The sequence below is a fragment of the Oncorhynchus gorbuscha genome, linkage group LG18 (genome assembly GCF_021184085.1).
Source record: "Oncorhynchus gorbuscha isolate QuinsamMale2020 ecotype Even-year linkage group LG18, OgorEven_v1.0, whole genome shotgun sequence".
NCBI classification, from domain to species: Eukaryota; Metazoa; Chordata; class Actinopteri; order Salmoniformes; family Salmonidae; genus Oncorhynchus; species Oncorhynchus gorbuscha.
The window spans coordinates 22340540-22360244 of NC_060190.1; the positions used below are offsets into that span (position 1 = coordinate 22340540).

At 46.3% G+C, this 19705-nt stretch overlaps 2 protein-coding genes and 1 pseudogene across 3 annotated transcripts; 1 reads left to right on the top strand and 2 right to left on the bottom strand.

Annotated features, from left to right (window-relative positions):
- Nucleotides 1-3327: 3327 nt before the first annotated feature.
- Nucleotides 3328-9024, bottom strand: LOC124004121 (histone H3-like centromeric protein CSE4). The gene is given in 3 exon segments (XM_046312915.1): nucleotides 3328-3786; nucleotides 3789-4184; nucleotides 8460-9024. Coding segments are annotated over 3 exon segments (912 nt in total). The 5' UTR covers nucleotides 8868-9024; the 3' UTR covers nucleotides 3328-3678.
- Nucleotides 8918-9730, bottom strand: LOC124003833 (histone H2A-like). Of its 2 annotated transcripts, XM_046312439.1 has the most exons (2): nucleotides 9359-9730; nucleotides 8918-9001 (listed from the first exon to the last, which is right to left on the bottom strand). In XM_046312439.1, the coding sequence occupies exons 1-2, from the start codon at nucleotides 9728-9730 to the stop codon at nucleotides 8918-8920; spliced, it is 456 nt and encodes a 151-aa protein (XP_046168395.1). The 2 variants fall into 2 exon arrangements, with proteins under 2 accessions (XP_046168395.1, XP_046168396.1); XM_046312440.1 differs by lacking the exon at nucleotides 8918-9001 and having other exon boundaries at nucleotides 9344-9730.
- A 2835-nt stretch (nucleotides 9731-12565) lies between these two features.
- Nucleotides 12566-18882, top strand: LOC124004327 (annotated as a pseudogene).
- Nucleotides 18883-19705: the final 823 nt, after the last annotated feature.

The following is a 19705-nucleotide window of genomic DNA, read 5'->3' on the forward strand; positions in this document are numbered from 1 at the left end:
GGGCACGGACTGAATTGGAATCCCTCAAACAGCAAGCTAACTACATTCCGCTTTATGATGTCACAGTCAGCCCCTCGGAACACTGGTCCTCAACAATGTCAAACACCTTGGATACCCAAGCCAAACATTCTCTAACCAGTCACATTCACAAATCGGCCCAGGGGAGAAGAAGTCTGCCACGGGAATTGAATGCTGTCTTAACCTCCTTCACAGAGCAACATCATAGGACTGGGAGTTTGTGTTCAACAGCAGGTTAGACTCTGTCACTTGTTCCCTTCAACTGCTTGCGTTCCCTATCAAGGGCTTAGTTCCTCTATAGGCTCAGTGCAGATACTTCAAATGCAGAGTACAACAACAAATAACAGAGGGCCTGTTACCACACCCTATAGGCTAGGAGTTGAACTTGGACCACAATGACAATGGTAGTAATTAGCCTGCAGCATCAATGACAGCTCCCTAACGGGGACATAAAGTGGAAATGGAGTTGCGACACATAGAGGAAAAGTCCTAATAAAATAGCCACATGTTTTTACCCCCATTTTTTTTCACCTTTATTTAACCAGTTAGGCAAGTTGACAACAACTTGTCATTTACAATTGCGACCTGGCCAAGATAAAGCAAAGCAGTACGACACATACAACGACACAGACTTACACATGGAGTAAAACAAACATACAGTCAATAATACAGTATAAACAACTCTATATACGATGTGAGCAAATGAGGTGAGATAGGGAGGTAAAGGCAAAAAAGGCCATGGTGGCAAAGTAAATACAATATAGCAAGTCAAACACTGGAATGGTACATTTGCAATGGAACAAATGTGCAAAGTAGAAATAAAAATGATGGGGTGCAAAGGAGCAAAATAAATTCATTCATTCAATACAGTAGAGGAAGAGGTAGTTGTTTGGCCTAAATTATAGGTGGCCTATGTACAGGTGCAGTAATCTGTGAGCTGCTCTGACAGTTGGTGCTTAAAGCTAGGGAGATAAGTGTTTCCAGTTTCAGAGATTTTTGTACTTCCTTCCAGTCATTGGCAGCAGAGAACTGGAAGGAGATGCGGCCAAAGAAAGAATTGGGTTTGGGGGTGACTAGAGAGATATACATACACCTGTTTGGCAGAAATGCTTGTGTTACTAGCTCCAACAGCACAGTCAAGTCTAACAAGTAAGATCGAACCATGTTCCAACATTCCACACAATACACCCAAATGGAATTGGAATACATCAATATATGGATGAGCAATCTCAGACCGTCCGTAGACTAACATGAGCTATGCAAACGACCTCCACGTTAGGAATGTGCCCAGTGATATCTAACAAAAACACACATGGCAAGACAGGAAGGAAGACATGCACAAGTGCTCATGAAGAGGACATGAAGAAGACCGGAATCATCTCCAATCAAGTGAACAATGTCAAAGGAATAGGTCAAGTCATTTCACCGCCACCCGCTGGACCACAAGTCATTTTTCCAACACTGGCTCATCATTCAAGCCACATAGAAAGGGATCTTAACACCACCTGCTGGATCAGAAGTGCCACTCACAATGGCCACACAGAGCATTTCTCCCTCAAACCTGATGCAATTGTCACAACAAGTACGTGGTCCAAATCAAACATTAACTACAACAGATCATCAAATAGGCAAACACATGCTCATGTAGAGTACCTCAAATTATACAGTTACGTTGTCACCAAACCTAATCTGTCATTCATCTACAAATACATGCTCTTCTAAAGCCACAATGCAATGTTGACATGGTAGATTTCATTTCTTACAATATATGTCACTATTACTTCATTTGACTGCTCTTAAATCATATTCACTTAACCCTTTTGTTCACCTGCTGATGTTCTGCTGGTTTGTCTCTTGCAGATTTGGACATCATGTGAATGTATGTTTCTCAAGTATCAAAAGAGGGTAAGTTACATTGACCTACTTTATGAACAACGGAATGCTACTTTTCTCTCTAGCCTACTGCACTCTTTATCTGTAAGCTCTGGATGCCATTACCCCATGTAGCCTATAGAACTTTATCTCGACGACCACATTTTACACCAATGCACCCCGAGAATCGGTTGATGGTCGGGAATCAAGTGGATGATTGTGGGACCAATTACAGGAGGGGGTCTGTTGGATGAGGGGTGTACTGAACTGTGCCTATAGCATGTCAAGTATCCCTTCAACGGGAAATAGGCTTTGCCAAATGGCCAGGGGCGCTGTCTATTTCAGCACCACGGAGCTCCGCTATTACCTGTCTCACGAGTGAAGATGCAACAGCAGACAATTCCCGCTCTTTGGTCCGGCAATGACACACTTTAGCCGTCTCATTGCTGCATTTAACTGGCAGCCTGTATTTAGGGCCTTGACTTTGTCTTATCATTTCGGTTCCTCAGCAAATATTCTTTTAAAAATGAACTAAATCCCACATCAGAAGTCGACTTCAAATCACGCCAAAGACACACGACTCTACTCAACGGGAGTCAGTACTATCAAATATTCTGCACTGTGAAGGTGTCATGTGCTGAGCCATTTAGTTCCTTATGAAGCCTATTTACGAAGCCAATGCAGCAATCAACACGTACCTGCCTGCATTGGTGATTGCTATTTTGTAATTGGTCAACTACTAATAGGGCAATCATCCCGGCTGCTTGTGTCCTGTTTCGTAACAGCTCTTTTGCAAGCCCTTGATGATTACATCTATTGATTCCTGCTGTCCTGATACCTTTTCTATGGTATGGCATTGGAATATTCAATCGCACACTGAATTCATCCCACTAAATTACATTCCTTCCATTTCTCCATTTATTCCACTATATCGAAACAACTTACCTATGCAATCACACAAACAAGCACAGAAGGGCGACTTAATAATATCACGTCTAATTTGGTGGCCTACAACATTTCCTATACTTTCAACCAAAACGTTGGTACCACTTTTTTTCGACCACCTTTCACTTGCGCTGGACAGAGATATATCATTTTACTTTCAATAGCTTAGTCAGTCGCATCAATTACGGGGTGCACACAGCTAACGTTGTAATGATCGGATCAAAACATGGATTTCTTTGCCATCCAGGAATGTCACATGGGCCAGAAATGATTGAATGGCCATTTTCACAAAGGAATAGACAGACTCTAGCATGTTACATTCCAAGAGCAATTGGATTCGAAAAAACACAACGTGCCCCACTTGGGGACCCGAGGACCGAGTTTGGGAAACGCTGGCCTGAAGATCAAATACCAATAGGGAGCCACTATGACGTGCTCACACGCTGACAGTACCCAACCACTAGATGGACTCCGTGCTCCACGGTAAACTTTTCCCCTCTCATCAGCGGCACTGCAACATGGGACTTTCAAAGTCAGTTGTTTGCCCTATATCATTACTATCACTTATTACTGATAGTGTATTTTCCCCCTCTTCTACTCTAGGCATACATCTAATCACATATAGAGAGCGTTATTGAAACGACACAAGTCAGTTAAGAACCAACTCTTAATTACAATCAGCCTGATACAGCCTGGAATCGAACCACGGTCTGTAGGGACTCGAGAGCAGGGAACACGGTGGGAAAGGGGCGTGTACAAATGGAACAATTGTGCCTTTTTGACTGAAATATGGAGGTGGCTCTTAAAAGAGCCTTTGGGGGATTTTGGAGATCAGGTCATCGTTTATGCACGCTCTCCGCGAATACGACGGGCCAGCTGGATGTCCTTGGGCATGATGGTCACCCTCTTGGCGTGGATGGCGCACAGGTTGGTGTCCTCGAACAGGCCGACCTCAGGTAAGCCTCGCTTGCCTCCTGCAGGGCCATCACTGCGGAACTCTGGAAGCGCAGGTCGGTCTTAAAGTCCTGGGCAATTTCTCGCACCAGGCGCTGGAAAGGCAGCTTGCGGATCAGCAGCTCAGTGGACTTCTGGTAACGACGGATCTCTCTAAGAGCCACGGTGCCGGGCCTGTAACGGTGAGGCTTCTTCACGCCGCCGGTGGCCGGGGCGCTCTTGCGCGCAGCCTTGGTGGCGAGCTGCTTCCTGGGTGCTTTGCCACCGGTGGATTTGCGAGCGGTTTGCTTGGTTCTGGCCATGGCGCTAGCTAGCTTCCTTCTTTCACAGTCGGAGTATAGCCTCCAAATGCCTATGTGAAGTTTATAAAGCCGGCAGCGGCGTCTGCTGATTGGTCACCATCTCCGCACCGCCCTGATTGGCCCGTTGCGGAGGCCTCCTCCGCCACCCATTGGACGGGACGCTCGGCCTCTCCGTGCCACCCCAAAATGCAACCCCCTCCCTCCCTCGCCGAGGCGCGCTTGGGTCTTGTTAGGGCCGCGAGCAACGTTACTGACAGGGTGGGTAGCTCTTAAAAAGAGGTGGATCCTTTATAGGCCAGATAGGCTCAGATGTTGCATCGAATGATCTCAACAGGTCATTTCAAAGGGGACAAATGAGGCCCAAGGGCACATACTGGCGATTGATCAATCAGTGCAGTTGATTCACATCTCAGATGTGACTAGGTTTCATCTTACAACTTATTGTTGCCATAATTGTCTCTTACCTCTACTTAGTGGCTGCCGGCGTTCAACTAGCTGGGATGCAGCTAGTGTCATCCAAGCACAAAGCATAGCAAGTTAGAAGAAATAGGTTAAGGTTACGAAAAGGCTTAGGCTTACCCCAAATGTCACGTCCGTTCGTAGCTCTACTCCGTGTATGCACAACAAGTCATCACACAGAGAGCACACTTGAAGCACAACTGCACTGCCTGGAAGGCCGCAACGGACTGAATTGAATCCCTCAAACAGCAAGCTAACTACATTCCGCTTTATGATGTCACAGTCAGCCCCTCGGAACACTGGTCCTCAACAATGTCAAACACCTTGGATACCCAAGCCAAACATTCTCTAACCAGTCACATTCACAAATCAACCAGGGGAGAAGAAGTCTGCCACGAATTGAATGCTGAAAAGCTAACCTCCTTCACAGAGCAACATCATAGGACTGGGAGTTTGTGTTCAACAGCAGGTTAGACTCTGTCACTTGTTCCCTTCAACTGCTTGCGTTCCCCTATTATCAAGGGCTTAGTTCCTCTATAGGCTCAGTGCAGATACTTCAAATGCAGAGTACAACAACAAATAACAGAGGGCCTGTTACCACACCCTATAGGCTAGGAGTTGAACTTGGACCACAATGACAATGGTAGTAATTAGCCTGCAGCATCAATGACAGCTCCCTAACGGGGACATAAAGTGGAAATGGAGTTGCGACACATAGAGGAAAAGTCCTAATAAAATAGCCACATGTTTTTACCCCCATTTTTTTTTCACCTTTATTTAACCAGTTAGGCAAGTTGACAACAACTTGTCATTTACAATTGCGACCTGGCCAAGATAAAGCAAAGCAGTACGACACATACAACGACACAGACTTACACATGGAGTAAAACAAACATACAGTCAATAATACAGTATAAACAACTCTATATACGATGTGAGCAAATGAGGTGAGATAGGGGAGGTAAAGGCAAAAAAGGCCATGGTGGCAAAGTAAATACAATATAGCAAGTCAAACACTGGAATGGTACATTTGCAATGGAACAAATGTGCAAAGTAGAAATAAAAATGATGGGGTGCAAAGGAGCAAAATAAATTCATTCATTCAATACAGTAGAGGAAGAGGTAGTTGTTTGGCCTAAATTATAGGTGGCCTATGTACAGGTGCAGTAATCTGTGAGCTGCTCTGACAGTTGGTGCTTAAAGCTAGGGAGATAAGTGTTTCCAGTTTCAGAGATTTTTGTACTTCCTTCCAGTCATTGGCAGCAGAGAACTGGAAGGAGATGCGGCCAAAGAAAGAATTGGGTTTGGGGGTGACTAGAGAGATATACATACACCTGTTTGGCAGAAATGCTTGTGTTACTAGCTCCAACAGCACAGTCAAGTCTAACAAGTAAGATCGAACCATGTTCCAACATTCCACACAATACACCCAAATGGAATTGGAATACATCAATATATGGACGAGCAATCTCAGACCGTCCGTAGACTAACATGAGCTATGCAAACGACCTCCACGTTAGGAATGTGCCCAGTGATATCTAACAAAAACACACATGGCAAGACAGGAAGGAAGACATGCACAAGTGCTCATGAAGAGGACATGAAGAAGACCGGAATCATCTCCAATCAAGTGAACAATGTCAAAGGAATAGGTCAAGTCATTTCACCGCCACCCGCTGGACCACAAGTCATTTTTCCAACACTGGCTCATCATTCAAGCCACATAGAAAGGGATCTTAACACCACCTGCTGGATCAGAAGTGCCACTCACAATGGCCACACAGAGCATTTCTCCCTCAAACCTGATGCAATTGTCACAACAAGTACGTGGTCCAAATCAAACATTAACTACAACAGATCATCAAATAGGCAAACACATGCTCATGTAGAGTACCTCAAATTATACAGTTACGTTGTCACCAAACCTAATCTGTCATTCATCTACAAATACATGCTCTTCTAAAGCCACAATGCAATGTTGACATGGTAGATTTCATTTCTTACAATATATGTCACTATTACTTCATTTGACTGCTCTTAAATCATATTCACTTAACCCTTTTGTTCACCTGCTGATGTTCTGCTGGTTTGTCTCTTGCAGATTTGGACATCATGTGAATGTATGTTTCTCAAGTATCAAAAGAGGGTAAGTTACATTGACCTACTTTATGAACAACGGAATGCTACTTTTCTCTCTAGCCTACTGCACTCTTTATCTGTAAGCTCTGGATGCCATTACCCCATGTAGCCTATAGAACTTTATCTCGACGACCACATTTTACACCAATGCACCCCGAGAATCGGTTGATGGTCGGGAATCAAGTGGATGATTGTGGGACCAATTACAGGAGGGGGTCTGTTGGATGAGGGGTGTACTGAACTGTGCCTATAGCATGTCAAGTATCCCTTCAACGGGAAATAGGCTTTGCCAAATGGCCAGGGGCGCTGTCTATTTCAGCACCACGGAGCTCCGCTATTACCTGTCTCACGAGTGAAGATGCAACAGCAGACAATTCCCGCTCTTTGGTCCGGCAATGACACACTTTAGCCGTCTCATTGCTGCATTTAACTGGCAGCCTGTATTTAGGGCCTTGACTTTGTCTTATCATTTCGGTTCCTCAGCAAATATTCTTTTAAAAATGAACTAAATCCCACATCAGAAGTCGACTTCAAATCACGCCAAAGACACACGACTCTACTCAACGGGAGTCAGTACTATCAAATATTCTGCACTGTGAAGGTGTCATGTGCTGAGCCATTTAGTTCCTTATGAAGCCTATTTACGAAGCCAATGCAGCAATCAACACGTACCTGCCTGCATTGGTGATTGCTATTTTGTAATTGGTCAACTACTAATAGGGCAATCATCCCGGCTGCTTGTGTCCTGTTTCGTAACAGCTCTTTTGCAAGCCCTTGATGATTACATCTATTGATTCCTGCTGTCCTGATACCTTTTCTATGGTATGGCATTGGAATATTCAATCGCACACTGAATTCATCCCACTAAATTACATTCCTTCCATTTCTCCATTTATTCCACTATATCGAAACAACTTACCTATGCAATCACACAAACAAGCACAGAAGGGCGACTTAATAATATCACGTCTAATTTGGTGGCCTACAACATTTCCTATACTTTCAACCAAAACGTTGGTACCACTTTTTTTCGACCACCTTTCACTTGCGCTGGACAGAGATATATCATTTTACTTTCAATAGCTTAGTCAGTCGCATCAATTACGGGGTGCACACAGCTAACGTTGTAATGATCGGATCAAAACATGGATTTCTTTGCCATCCAGGAATGTCACATGGGCCAGAAATGATTGAATGGCCATTTTCACAAAGGAATAGACAGACTCTAGCATGTTACATTCCAAGAGCAATTGGATTCGAAAAACACAACGTGCCCCACTTGGGGACCCGAGGACCGAGTTTGGGAAACGCTGGCCTGAAGATCAAATACCAATAGGGAGCCACTATGACGTGCTCACACGCTGACAGTACCCGCGTTTAACCACTAGATGGACTCCGTGCTCCACGGTAAACTTTTCCCCTCTCATCAGCGGCACTGCAACATGGGACTTTCAAAGTCAGTTGTTTGCCCTATATCATTACTATCACTTATTACTGATAGTGTATTTTCCCCCTCTTCTACTCTAGGCATACATCTAATCACATATAGAGAGCGTTATTGAAACGACACAAGTCAGTTAAGAACCAACTCTTAATTACAATCAGCCTGATACAGCCTGGAATCGAACCACGGTCTGTAGGGACTCGAGAGCAGGGAACACGGTGGGAAAGGGGCGTGTACAAATGGAACAATTGTGCCTTTTTGACTGAAATATGGAGGTGGCTCTTAAAAGAGCCTTTGGGGGATTTTGGAGATCAGGTCATCGTTTATGCACGCTCTCCGCGAATACGACGGGCCAGCTGGATGTCCTTGGGCATGATGGTCACCCTCTTGGCGTGGATGGCGCACAGGTTGGTGTCCTCGAACAGGCCGACCAGGTAAGCCTCGCTTGCCTCCTGCAGGGCCATCACTGCGGAACTCTGGAAGCGCAGGTCGGTCTTAAAGTCCTGGGCAATTTCTCGCACCAGGCGCTGGAAAGGCAGCTTGCGGATCAGCAGCTCAGTGGACTTCTGGTAACGACGGATCTCTCTAAGAGCCACGGTGCCGGGCCTGTAACGGTGAGGCTTCTTCACGCCGCCGGTGGCCGGGGCGCTCTTGCGCGCAGCCTTGGTGGCGAGCTGCTTCCTGGGTGCTTTGCCACCGGTGGATTTGCGAGCGGTTTGCTTGGTTCTGGCCATGGCGCTAGCTAGCTTCCTTCTTTCACAGTCGGAGTATAGCCTCCAAATGCCTATGTGAAGTTTATAAAGCCGGCAGCGGCGTCTGCTGATTGGTCACCATCTCCGCACCGCCCTGATTGGCCCGTTGCGGAGGCCTCCTCCGCCACCCATTGGACGGGACGCTCGGCCTCTCCGTGCCACCCCAAAATGCAACCCCCTCCCTCCCTCGCCGAGGCGCGCTTGGGTCTTTTGTTAGGGCTGCGAGCAACGTTACACTTTACGCGCAATAACGCTCTTTCATTTTAGCCTAGTAGTTGTTATTCTTCATTCAGGCCTCATGTGGGCACTTGATACTGTGCGGTGTGTATATGTGTGTGTATCTAACAAACACGCCAAATAGTTGGCCAGGACACTTTGCGCTTTTGCTGAGCTAGGTGGTTGGCTCTTAAAAGAGCCTTTGGGGGTTGAGTAGTCAAGTTGCAGCCGCACCAGCGATTTTACTTGGCTTTGACGGCCTTCTCAGTCTTCTTGGGGAGCAGCACTGCCTGGATGTTGGGCAGAACACCACCCTGAGCGATGGTCACGCCGCGAAGCAGTTTGTTAAGCTCCTCGTCGTTACGGACTGCGAGCTGCAGGTGACGGGGGATGATACGACTCTTCTTGTTGTCACGGGCAGCGTTTCCTGCCAACTCCAGGATCTCAGCAGTCAGGTACTCGAGCACTGCGGCCAGGTAGACTGGTGCGCCAGCGCCCACACGCTTGGCGTAGTGGCCTTTGCGCAGCAGCCTGTGCACGCGGCCCACGGGGAACTGGAGCCCGGCACGGGATGAACGTGTCTTTGACTTCGCCCTGTCCTTGCCTCCGGTTTTGCCTCTTCCGCTCATATTGGTAGCTTCAGTATGTGACAGAAAGTCTGAATGAACCGCTGGCCACCTCGAGAGCCTTACTTATACCTCGCCACAAGAGGCATCGATTGGCCACCGGACCGGTGTGGCCTTATCCAATTGGAGTGAGGGAGGGACACACAGACAGTCAGCCCTAAGCCCGCCCCCAGGCAGGCAGGCAGCAGAGTGATAAGGGCTAGGCTACTGTGTTTCCCTCCGACTTTTGTTACTTTTTCTCGTTGGCGGGAGCGCCAAAGTGACAACTCAAATCACTGAAACATGTATCAATCAAATCGAGAGTGGCTCATAATACAAATGGCTGCTGTCCAACCCACTATAGTATGTATTCTTCTTATTATCACGATCAATGTGACATGTGAATTCTAACACCTATCACAACAATGTTGACAGTTGAGGGTGCTGCACTCTTGAGTGACAAATGTAAAGCAATTTAGCCACTCGAAAATATGGTGCGTAAAAGTTATTCATTTCATTTCTTTTGCACCACGGGTAGGTAGGACGTACATGGTCCTTCTGTAGCTCGGTTGGTAGAGCATGGCTCTTGTAACGTCAGGGTAGTGGGTTCGATCCCCGGGACCACCCATACGTAGAATGTATGCACACATGACTGTAAGTCGCTTTAGATAAAACCGTCTGCTAAATGACATATATTATATTATTATATTACATGGAATGACATGGGCTTTTATGGAAAGACGTGGGTGGCTCTTAAAAGAGCCTTTTGTGGTAACAACATGTGTCGAGTACCTGAGCCCTAGGACCGTGCCCCAGGACTACCTGACATGATGGCTCCTTGCTGTCCCCAGTCCACCTGACTGTGCTGCTGCTCCAGTTTCAACTGTTCTGCCTTATTATTATTTGACCATGCTGGTCATTTATGAACATTTGAACATCTTGGTCATGTTCTGTTATAATCTCTACCCGGCACAGCCAGAAGAGGACTGGCCACCCCACATAGCCCGGTTCCTCTCTAGGTTTCTTCCTAGGTTTTGGCCTTTCTAGGGAGTTTTTCCTAGCCACCGTGCTTTTACACCTGCATTGTTTGCTGTTTGGGGTTTTAGGCTGGGTTTCTGTACAGCACTTTGAGATATCAGCTGATGTACGAATTATAAATAAATTTGATTTGATTTGATTTGATTTGATTTAGTTACCGGAGTGTAACTCCAGTTCTATGAGTGGAGCGGAGCCCCATAGGGGAGCTCTGCTCCTAGTGGTTTACCCCGCTGCCTAGGCAGCGAATAGCCTGAGAAAAAATGATGCACACACCTACAGCCAATAGGAGTACAGGTGTCCCTATATAAGGGGATGCTTCCCCTCAATCAGCCTTCCGAAAAATTATCTTCAGCGAGACTGGGGGTCGGCAGGGCCTTAAGCCCTATGGGGGGCTCCGCTCCACTCATAGAACTGGAGTTACACTCCGGTAACTATCGTTCTACATCGTGGAGCTCCGCCCCATAGGGGAGCTCTGCTCCTAGTGGTTTAAGGCGGAGCGAAACGCTCCCAAAATGTACTCCCTGCCGAGCCAAAAACACTTTCCCCTTAATTAAGAAAAGGTCAGCTCAGCAATGGCTGCGACCAAATCCCACAGTACTGCAATTTATTGTGAACCACACTAAATTACAATGTACTGTGTCTTTGATCTAATCCGCTCACTCAGTCTAAAGGCAAAGCCAATGACTAGTGAGCAGATCATAGAATATGAGTCATACTAACTGCACCACAGATAGATTAACTCTATTGATATACCGATTGGTCTAATAGTACTGTAATACCCATTACAGAACTATACCCCTAATCGCTCTGCCCAACACAGTCATAGACTGGTGGGCAAGATATAACACATGACTCAACTGTGCCACTCAGCCAGGAGTCATGTCCTGCAGTCCTTCTAATAAAGGAGAAAATACGGACCTGATGGGAACCCTGCCCATTAATCCAGTGTTTTCCCGCCTTAATTCTAGTCTTCACCTCAGCAAAACTGAGTACAGGCTGAACCAGTTAGAAGACATGCTCACTGCTTTCTCAGTGTAACCCGCCACACTCAATGCATAGGCAGAGCCAATGATTCGTGGGCAGACGATAGAATTTAGGTCAACTATTCTGCCTCAGCAGATAGATGATGCCTCAATATTCTCTCAACTTTATTGACCGGTCTAATAGTCAGGTAACACTAGGTTACAGTACTATTTCCCAGCACAATGACACACTGGTGGCAGTCTAGACATTCCCTGTTGTATTGACAGTGTCAAACAAAGGTCATTGTTACATGTGTGTGTCTCTCTCTCTTCTGTCAAAAAGGAGCGGACCTAATGGGAACACGTCTCATTAGTCCTGCACCCTTTCTTAACTCAAGTTCTGCCCTCAACAACGCTGAGTACAGAACGAACCCCCAAAGGCTCTTTTAAGAGCCAACCACCTAGCTCAGCAAAAGCGCAAAGTGTCCTTTCTATGGCTGGCCAACTATTTGGCGTGTTTTTTAGATAAATATACACGGCACAGTATCAAGTGCCCACATGAGGCCTAAATGAAGAATAACAACTACTAGGCTAAAATGAGAGAGCGTTATTGCACGTAAAGAGTAACGTTGCTCGCGGCCCTAACAAAAGACCCAAGCGCGCCTCGGCGAGGGAGGGGGTGGCACGGAGAGGCCGAGCGTCCCGTCCAATGGGTGGCGGAGGAGGCCTCCGCAACGGGCCAATCAGGGCGGTGCGGAGATGGTGACCAATCAGCAGACGCCGCTGCCGGCTTTATGAACATCACATAGGCATTTGGAGGCTATACTCCGACTGTGAAAGAAGGAAGCTAGCTAGCGCCATGGCCAGAACCAAGCAAACCGCTCGCAAATCCACTGGTGGCAAAGCACCCAGGAAGCAGCTCGCCACCAAGGCTGCGCGCAAGAGCGCCCCGGCCACCGGCGGCGTGAAGAAGCCTCACCGTTACAGGCCCGGCACCGTGGCTCTTAGAGAGATCCGTCGTTACCAGAAGTCCACTGAGCTGCTGATCCGCAAACTGCCTTTCCAGCGCCTGGTGCGAGAAATTGCCCAGGACTTTAAGACCGACCTGCGCTTCCAGAGTTCCGCAGTGATGGCCCTGCAGGAGGCAAGCGAGGCTTACCTGGTCGGCCTGTTCGAGGACACCAACCTGTGCGCCATCCACGCCAAGAGGGTGACCATCATGCCCAAGGACATCCAGCTGGCCCGTCGTATTCGCGGAGAGCGTGCATAAACGATGACCTGATCTCCAAAATCCCCCAAAGGCTCTTTTAAGAGCCACCTCCATATTTCAGTCAAAAAGGCACAATTGTTCCATTTGTACACGCCCCTTTCCCACCGTGTACCCTGCTCTCGAGTCCCTACAGACCGTGGTTCGATTCCAGGCTGTATCACCACCGGCCGTGATTGTAATTAAGAATTGGTTCTTAACTGACTTGTGTCGTTTCAATAACGCTCTCTATATGTGATTAGATGTATGCCTAGAGTAGAAGAGGGGGAAAATACACTATCAGTAATAAGTGATAGTAATGGTATGGGGCAAACAACTGACTTTGAAAGTCCCATGTTGCAGTGCCGCTGATGAGAGGGGAAAAGTTTACCGTGGAGCATGTCTACCATCTAGTGGTTAAACGCGGGTACTGTCAGCGTGTGAGCACGTCATAGTGGCTCCCTATTGGTATTTGATCTTCAGGCCACCGTTTCCCAAACTCGGTCCTCGGGTCCCCAAGTGGGACAAGTTTTTTTTTCGATTCCAATTGCTCTTGGAATGTAACATGCTAGAGTCTGTCTATTCCATTGTGAAAATGGCCATTCAATCATTTCTGGGCCATGTGACATTCCTGGATGGCAAAAGAATCTATTTTTTTAAGCTATTGAAAGTAAAATGATATATCTCTGTCCAGCGCAAGTGAAAGGTGATCGAAAAAAAGTGGTACCAACGTTTTGGTTGAAAGTATAGGAAATGTTGTAGGCCACCAAATTAGACGTGATATTATTAAGTCGCCCTTCTGTGCTTGTTTGTGTGAGTGCATAGGTAAGTTGTTTCGATATAGTGGAATAAATGGAGAAATGGAAGGAATGTAATTTAGTGGGATGAATTCAGTGTGCGATTGAATATTCCAATGCCATACCATAGAAAAGGTATCAGGACAGCGATCCAATAGATGTAATCATCAAGGGCTTGCAAAAGAGCTGTTACGAAACAGGACACAAGCAGCCGGGATGATTGCCCTATTAGTAGTTGACCAATTACAAAATAGCAATCACCAATGCAGGCAGGTACGTGTTGATTGCTGCATTGGCTTCGTAAATAGGCTTCATAAGGAACTAAATGGCTCAGCACATGACACCTTCACAGTGCAGAATATTTGATAGTACTGACTCCCGTTGAGTAGAGTCGTGTGTCTTTGGCGTGATTTGAAGTCGACTTGTGATGTGGGATTTAGTTCATTTTTAAAAGAATATTTGCTGAGGAATCGAAATGATAAGACAAAGTAAAGGCCCTAAATACAGGCTGCCAGTTAAATGCAGCAATGACACGGCTAAAGTGTGTCATTGCCGGACCAAAGAGCGGGAATTGTCTGCTGTTGCATCTTCACTCATGAGACAGGTAATAGCGGAGCTCCGTGGTGCTGAAATAGACAGCGCCCCTGGCCATTTGGCAAAGCCTATTTCCCGTTGGAGGGATACTTGACATGCTATAGGCACAGTTCAGTACACCCCTCATCCAACAGACCCCCTCCTGTAATTGGTCCCAGAATCATCCACTTGTTTCCCGACCATCAACCGATTCTCGGGGTGCATTGGTGTAAAATGTGGTCGTCGAGATAAAGTTCTATAGGCTACATGGGGTAATGGCATCCAGAGCTTACAGATAAAGAGTGCAGTAGGCTAGAGAGAAAAGTAGCATTCCGTTGTTCATAAAGTAGGTCAATGTAACTTACCCTCTTTTGATACTTGAGAAACATACATTCACATGATGTCCAAATCTGCAAGAGACAAACCAGCAGAACATCAGCAGGTGAACAAAAGGGTTAAGTGAATATGATTTAAGAGCAGTCAAATGAAGTAATAGTGACATATATTGTAAGAAATGAAATCTACCATGTCAACATTGCATTGTGGCTTTAGAAGAGCATGTATTTGTAGATGAATGACAGATTAGGTTTGGTGACAACGTAACTCTATAATTTGAGGTACTGTACATGAGCATGTGTTTGCCTATTTGATGATCTGTTGTAGTTAATGTTTGATTTGGACCACGTACTTGTTGTGACAATTGCATCAGGTTTGAGGGAGAAATGCTCTGTGTGGCCATTGTGAGTGGCACTTCTGATCCAGCAGGTGGTGTTAAGATCCCTTTCTATGTGGCTTGAATGATGAGCCAGTGTTGGAAAAATGACTTGTGGTCCAGCGGGTGGCGGTGAAATGACTTGACCTATTCCTTTGACATTGTTCACTTGATTGGAGATGATTCCGGTCTTCTTCATGTCCTCTTCATGAGCACTTGTGCATGTCTTCCTTCCTGTCTTGCCATGTGGGTTCCACGGAGGTGTGTGTTTTTGTTAGATATCACTGGGCACATTCCTAACGTGGAGGTCGTTTGCATAGCTCATGTTAGTCTACGGACGGTCTGACATTGCTCGTCCATATATACAGCCCGTCTAGTGTTCAACCTTCCCAAGTTCTCTCACGTCACCCCGCTCCTCCGCTCTCTCCACTGGCTTCCAGTTGAAGCTCGCATCCGCTACAAGACCATGGTGCTTGCCTACGGAGCTGTGAGGGGAACGGCACCTCAGTACCTCCAGGCTCTGATCAGGCCCTACACCCAAATAAGGGCACTGCGTTCATCCACCTCTGGCCTGCTCGCCTCCCTACCACTGAGGAAGTACAGTTCCCACTCAGCCCAGTCAAAACTGTTCGCTGCTCTGGCTCCCCAATGGTGGAACAAACTCCCTCACGACGCCAGGACAGCGGAGTCAATCACCACCTTCAGGAGACACCTGAAACCCCACCTCTTTAAGGAATACCTAGGATAGGATAAAGTAATCCTTCTCACCACCCCCCTTAAAAGATTTAGATGCACTATTGTAAAGTGGCTGTTCCACTGGATGTCATAAGGTGAATGCACCAATTTGTAAGTCGCTCTGGATAAGAGCGTCTGCTAAATGACTTAAATGTAAATGTAAATATATTGATGTATTCCAATTCCATTTGGGTGTATTGTGTGGAATGTTGGAACATGGTTCGATCTTACTTGTTAGACTTGACTGTGCTGTTGGAGCTAGTAACACAAGCATTTCTGCTAAACAGGTGTATGTATATCTTTCTAGTCACCCCCAAACCCAATTCTTTCTTTGGCCGCATCTCCTTCCAGTTCTCTGCTGCCAATGACTGGAAGGAAGTACAAAAATCTCTGAAACTGGAAACACTTATCTCCCTCACTAGCTTTAAGCACCAACTGTCAGAGCAGCTCACAGATTACTGCACCTGTACATAGGCCACCTATAATTTAGGCCAAACAACTACCTCTTTCTCTACTGTATTGAATTAATTAATTTATTTTGCTCCTTTGCACCCCATCATTTTTATTTCTACTTTGCACATTTGTTCCATTGCAAATGTACCATTCCAGTGTTTGACTTGCTATATTGTATTTACTTTGCCACCATGGCCTTTTTTGCCTTTACCTCCCCTATCTCACCTCATTTGCTCACATCGTATATAGAGTTGTTTATACTGTATTATTGACTGTATGTTTGTTTTACTCCATGTGTAAGTCTGTGTCGTTGTATGTGTCGTACTGCTTTGCTTTATCTTGGTCAGGTCGCAATTGTAAATGAGAAGTTGTTGTCAACTTGCCTAACTGGTTAAATAAAGGTGAAAAAAATGGGGGGAAAAATGTGGCTATTTTATTAGGACTTTTCCTCTATGTGTCGCAACTCCATTTCCACTTTATTATGTCCCCGTTAGGGAGCTGTCATTGATGCTGCAGGCTAATTACTACCATTGTCATTGTGGTCCAAGTTCAACTCCTAGCCTATAGGGTGTGGTAACAGGCCCTCTGTTATTTGTTGTTGTACTCTGCATTTGAAGTATCTGCACTGAGCCTATAGAGGAACTAAGCCCTTGATAATAGGGGAACGCAAGCAGTTGAAGGGAACAAGTGACAGAGTCTAACCTGCTGTTGAACACAAACTCCCAGTCCTATGATGTTGCTCTGTGAAGGAGGTTAGCTTTTCAGCATTCAATTCGTGGCAGACTTCTTCTCCCCCTGGTTGATTTGTGAATGTGACTGGTTAGAGAATGTTTGGCTTGGGTATCCAAGGTGTTTGACATTGTTGAGGACCAGTGTTCCGAGGGGCTGACTGTGACATCATAAAGCGGAATGTAGTTAGCTTGCTGTTTGAGGGATTCCAATTCAGTCCGTTGCGTCCTTCCAGGCAGTGCAGTTGTGCTTCAAGTGTGCTCTCTGTGTGATGACTTGTTGTGCATACACGGAGTAGAGCTACGAACGGACGTGACATTTGGGGTAAGCCTAAGCCTTTTCGTAACCTTAACCTATTTCTTCTAACTTGCTATGCTTTGTGCTTGGATGACACTAGCTGCATCCCAGCTAGTTGAACGCCGGCAGCCACTAAGTAGAGGTAAGAGACAATTATGGCAACAATAAGTTGTAAGATGAAACCTAGTCACATCTGAGATGTGAATCAACTGCACTGATTGATCAATCGCGAGTATGTGCCCTTGGGCCTCATTTGTCCCCTTTGAAATGACCTGTTGAGATCATTCGATGCAACATCTGAGCCTATCTGGCCTATAAAGGATCCACCTCATACCACTATTTCCATAATATAAGGCTATGTTATTGGTTTTTGAAAAAAGTACCATACAATATTTGCACATGCCTATCACCTCTGTACGCATAGGAAAACGATCCCTTTATGTGTGTGTGTGTGTCGGGTGGGTGTATGAGGAATGTTTTACAGCGTTTCAGCTTGCAGAGGTATCACCACCCTTCCCATGGCCACCTGGATCCTGTCTAGGGAAGAAAAAGAAGAAAGATGTTATTACATGGCCTTCAAGAGCTACATGACTGCTGAGGTGACATATCGGACCCCTTAGGATTTGTGGCATTCCTTGTGTATTTGTTTCCCGTATGTTCCACTTCGTTTCTCCTTTCTACTTGTGACACTATTTGAGTTTTTTTAGGCCTATCTCTATTACGTGACTAACCACTAGAGCGTTGGACTAGTTAACTGAAAGGTTGCAAGTTCGAATCCCCGAGCTGACAAGGTACAAATCTGTCGTTCTGGCCCTGAACAGGCAGTTAACCCACTGTTCCTAGGCCGTCATTGAAAATAAGAAATTGTTCTGAACTAACTTGCCTAGTAAAATTAAAAATATAAACTGCAGTGGGTTGAATCCTACTAGTTCAGTGTTTTCCAGGCAGGGGTAGAGTAGGCATTTCTGTTGTAGAGGCACAGCTGATTGAAAGAGTTGAATCAGGTGCAACAACAACAACACCAATCAATGTGAAGAGTGGGACACAGATTAGTAGTGAATCCCCCAGTTGTCACAGTTGGGCCTTGTGTTCAACATAGCTCAGTATTTGAGTGTGTTACCCGCACATGTAAGTAGCTTTCATTTCTTCTTCCTCCATAGTTCCCTAGAACGAACGCCCTCCCCTTTGTAGCAGAGGCCAGGCAAAAGCGTGCGCTTTCTGTGCCACTGGCTTCAATCAGGTCCACCAAACGCAGATAATAAGAGCACCAAGCAGAAAAAGTTACGTCATTAATTCACTTGAACTCAGCTAGCGAACACACAATGTCTGGAAGAGGTAAAGGCGGCAAGTGACTCGGAAAAGGAGGCGCCAAGCGTCACCGTAAGGTTCTCCGCGATAACATCCAGGGAATCACCAAGCCCGCCATTCGCCGTCTGGCTCGCCGTGGCGGCGTGAAGCGTATCTCCGGGCTGATCTACGAGGAGACCCGCGGTGTCCTGAAGGTGTTCCTTGAGAACGTGATCCATGACGCCGTCACCTACACCGAGCACGCCAAGAGAAAGACCGTTACGGCAATGGACGTGGTCTACGCTCTGAAACGCCAGGGACGCACCCTGTACGGTTTCGGCGGTTAAACGCACTCTACTCAGAACGTCAACATCCCGACTTTGACCCAAAGGCTTTTTTAAGAGCCACCCACATCCGCTTCAAAAGGGCCAAATCCATTGTCGTATTAAACCATGAGCCACTCTGAGTGGACGGGGAAGAAGTGTTCATGACAGGAGGCTATGTTCAGTACAGTCGTATTAAACCATGAGCCACTCTGAATGGACGGGGAAGAAGTGTTCATGACAGGAGGCTATGTTCAGTGCAGGCTTTGCGTACAGTCGTATTAAACCATGAGCCACTCTTGAGTGGACGGGGAAGAAGTGTTCATGACAGGAGGCTATGTTCAGTGCAGGCTTTGCGTACAGTCGTATTAAACCATGAGCCACTCTTGAGTGGACGGGGAAGAAGTGTTCATGACAGGAGGCTATGTTCAGTGCAGGCTTTGCGTACAGTCGTATTAAACCATGAGCCACTCTTGAGTGGACGGGGAAGAAGTGTTCATGACAGGAGGCTATGTTCAGCGCAGGCTTTGCGTACAGTCGTATTAAACCATGAGCCACTCTTGAGTGGACGGGGAAGAAGTGTTCATGACAGGAGGCTATGTTCAGTGCAGGCTTTGCGTACAGTCGTATTAAACCATGAGCCACTCTTGAGTGGACGGGGAAGAAGTGTTCATGACAGGAGGCTATGTTCAGTGCAGGCTTTGCGTACAGTCGTATTACGAGACACCCGATATAAAGGCACCAGGCTGGGAAATCCCCACAAAGTCCAAAAAGGGGGGCTTTATTTCTGGGCATTGCATGGGTATTTTTTTGAAACACACCATTCCCCACCAGTGACAGAGCATAG

Coding starts and splice junctions, on each gene's coding strand:
- LOC124003833 (XM_046312439.1), bottom strand. CDS start 9,730: ATGAGCGGAAGAGGCAAAACCGGAGGCAAGGACAGGGCGAAGTCAAAG. Junction 9,002..9,358: donor CCAAGAAGACTGAGAAGGCC/GTCAAAGCCAAG, acceptor GTGGCGGAGGAG/GCCTCCGCAACGGGCCAATC.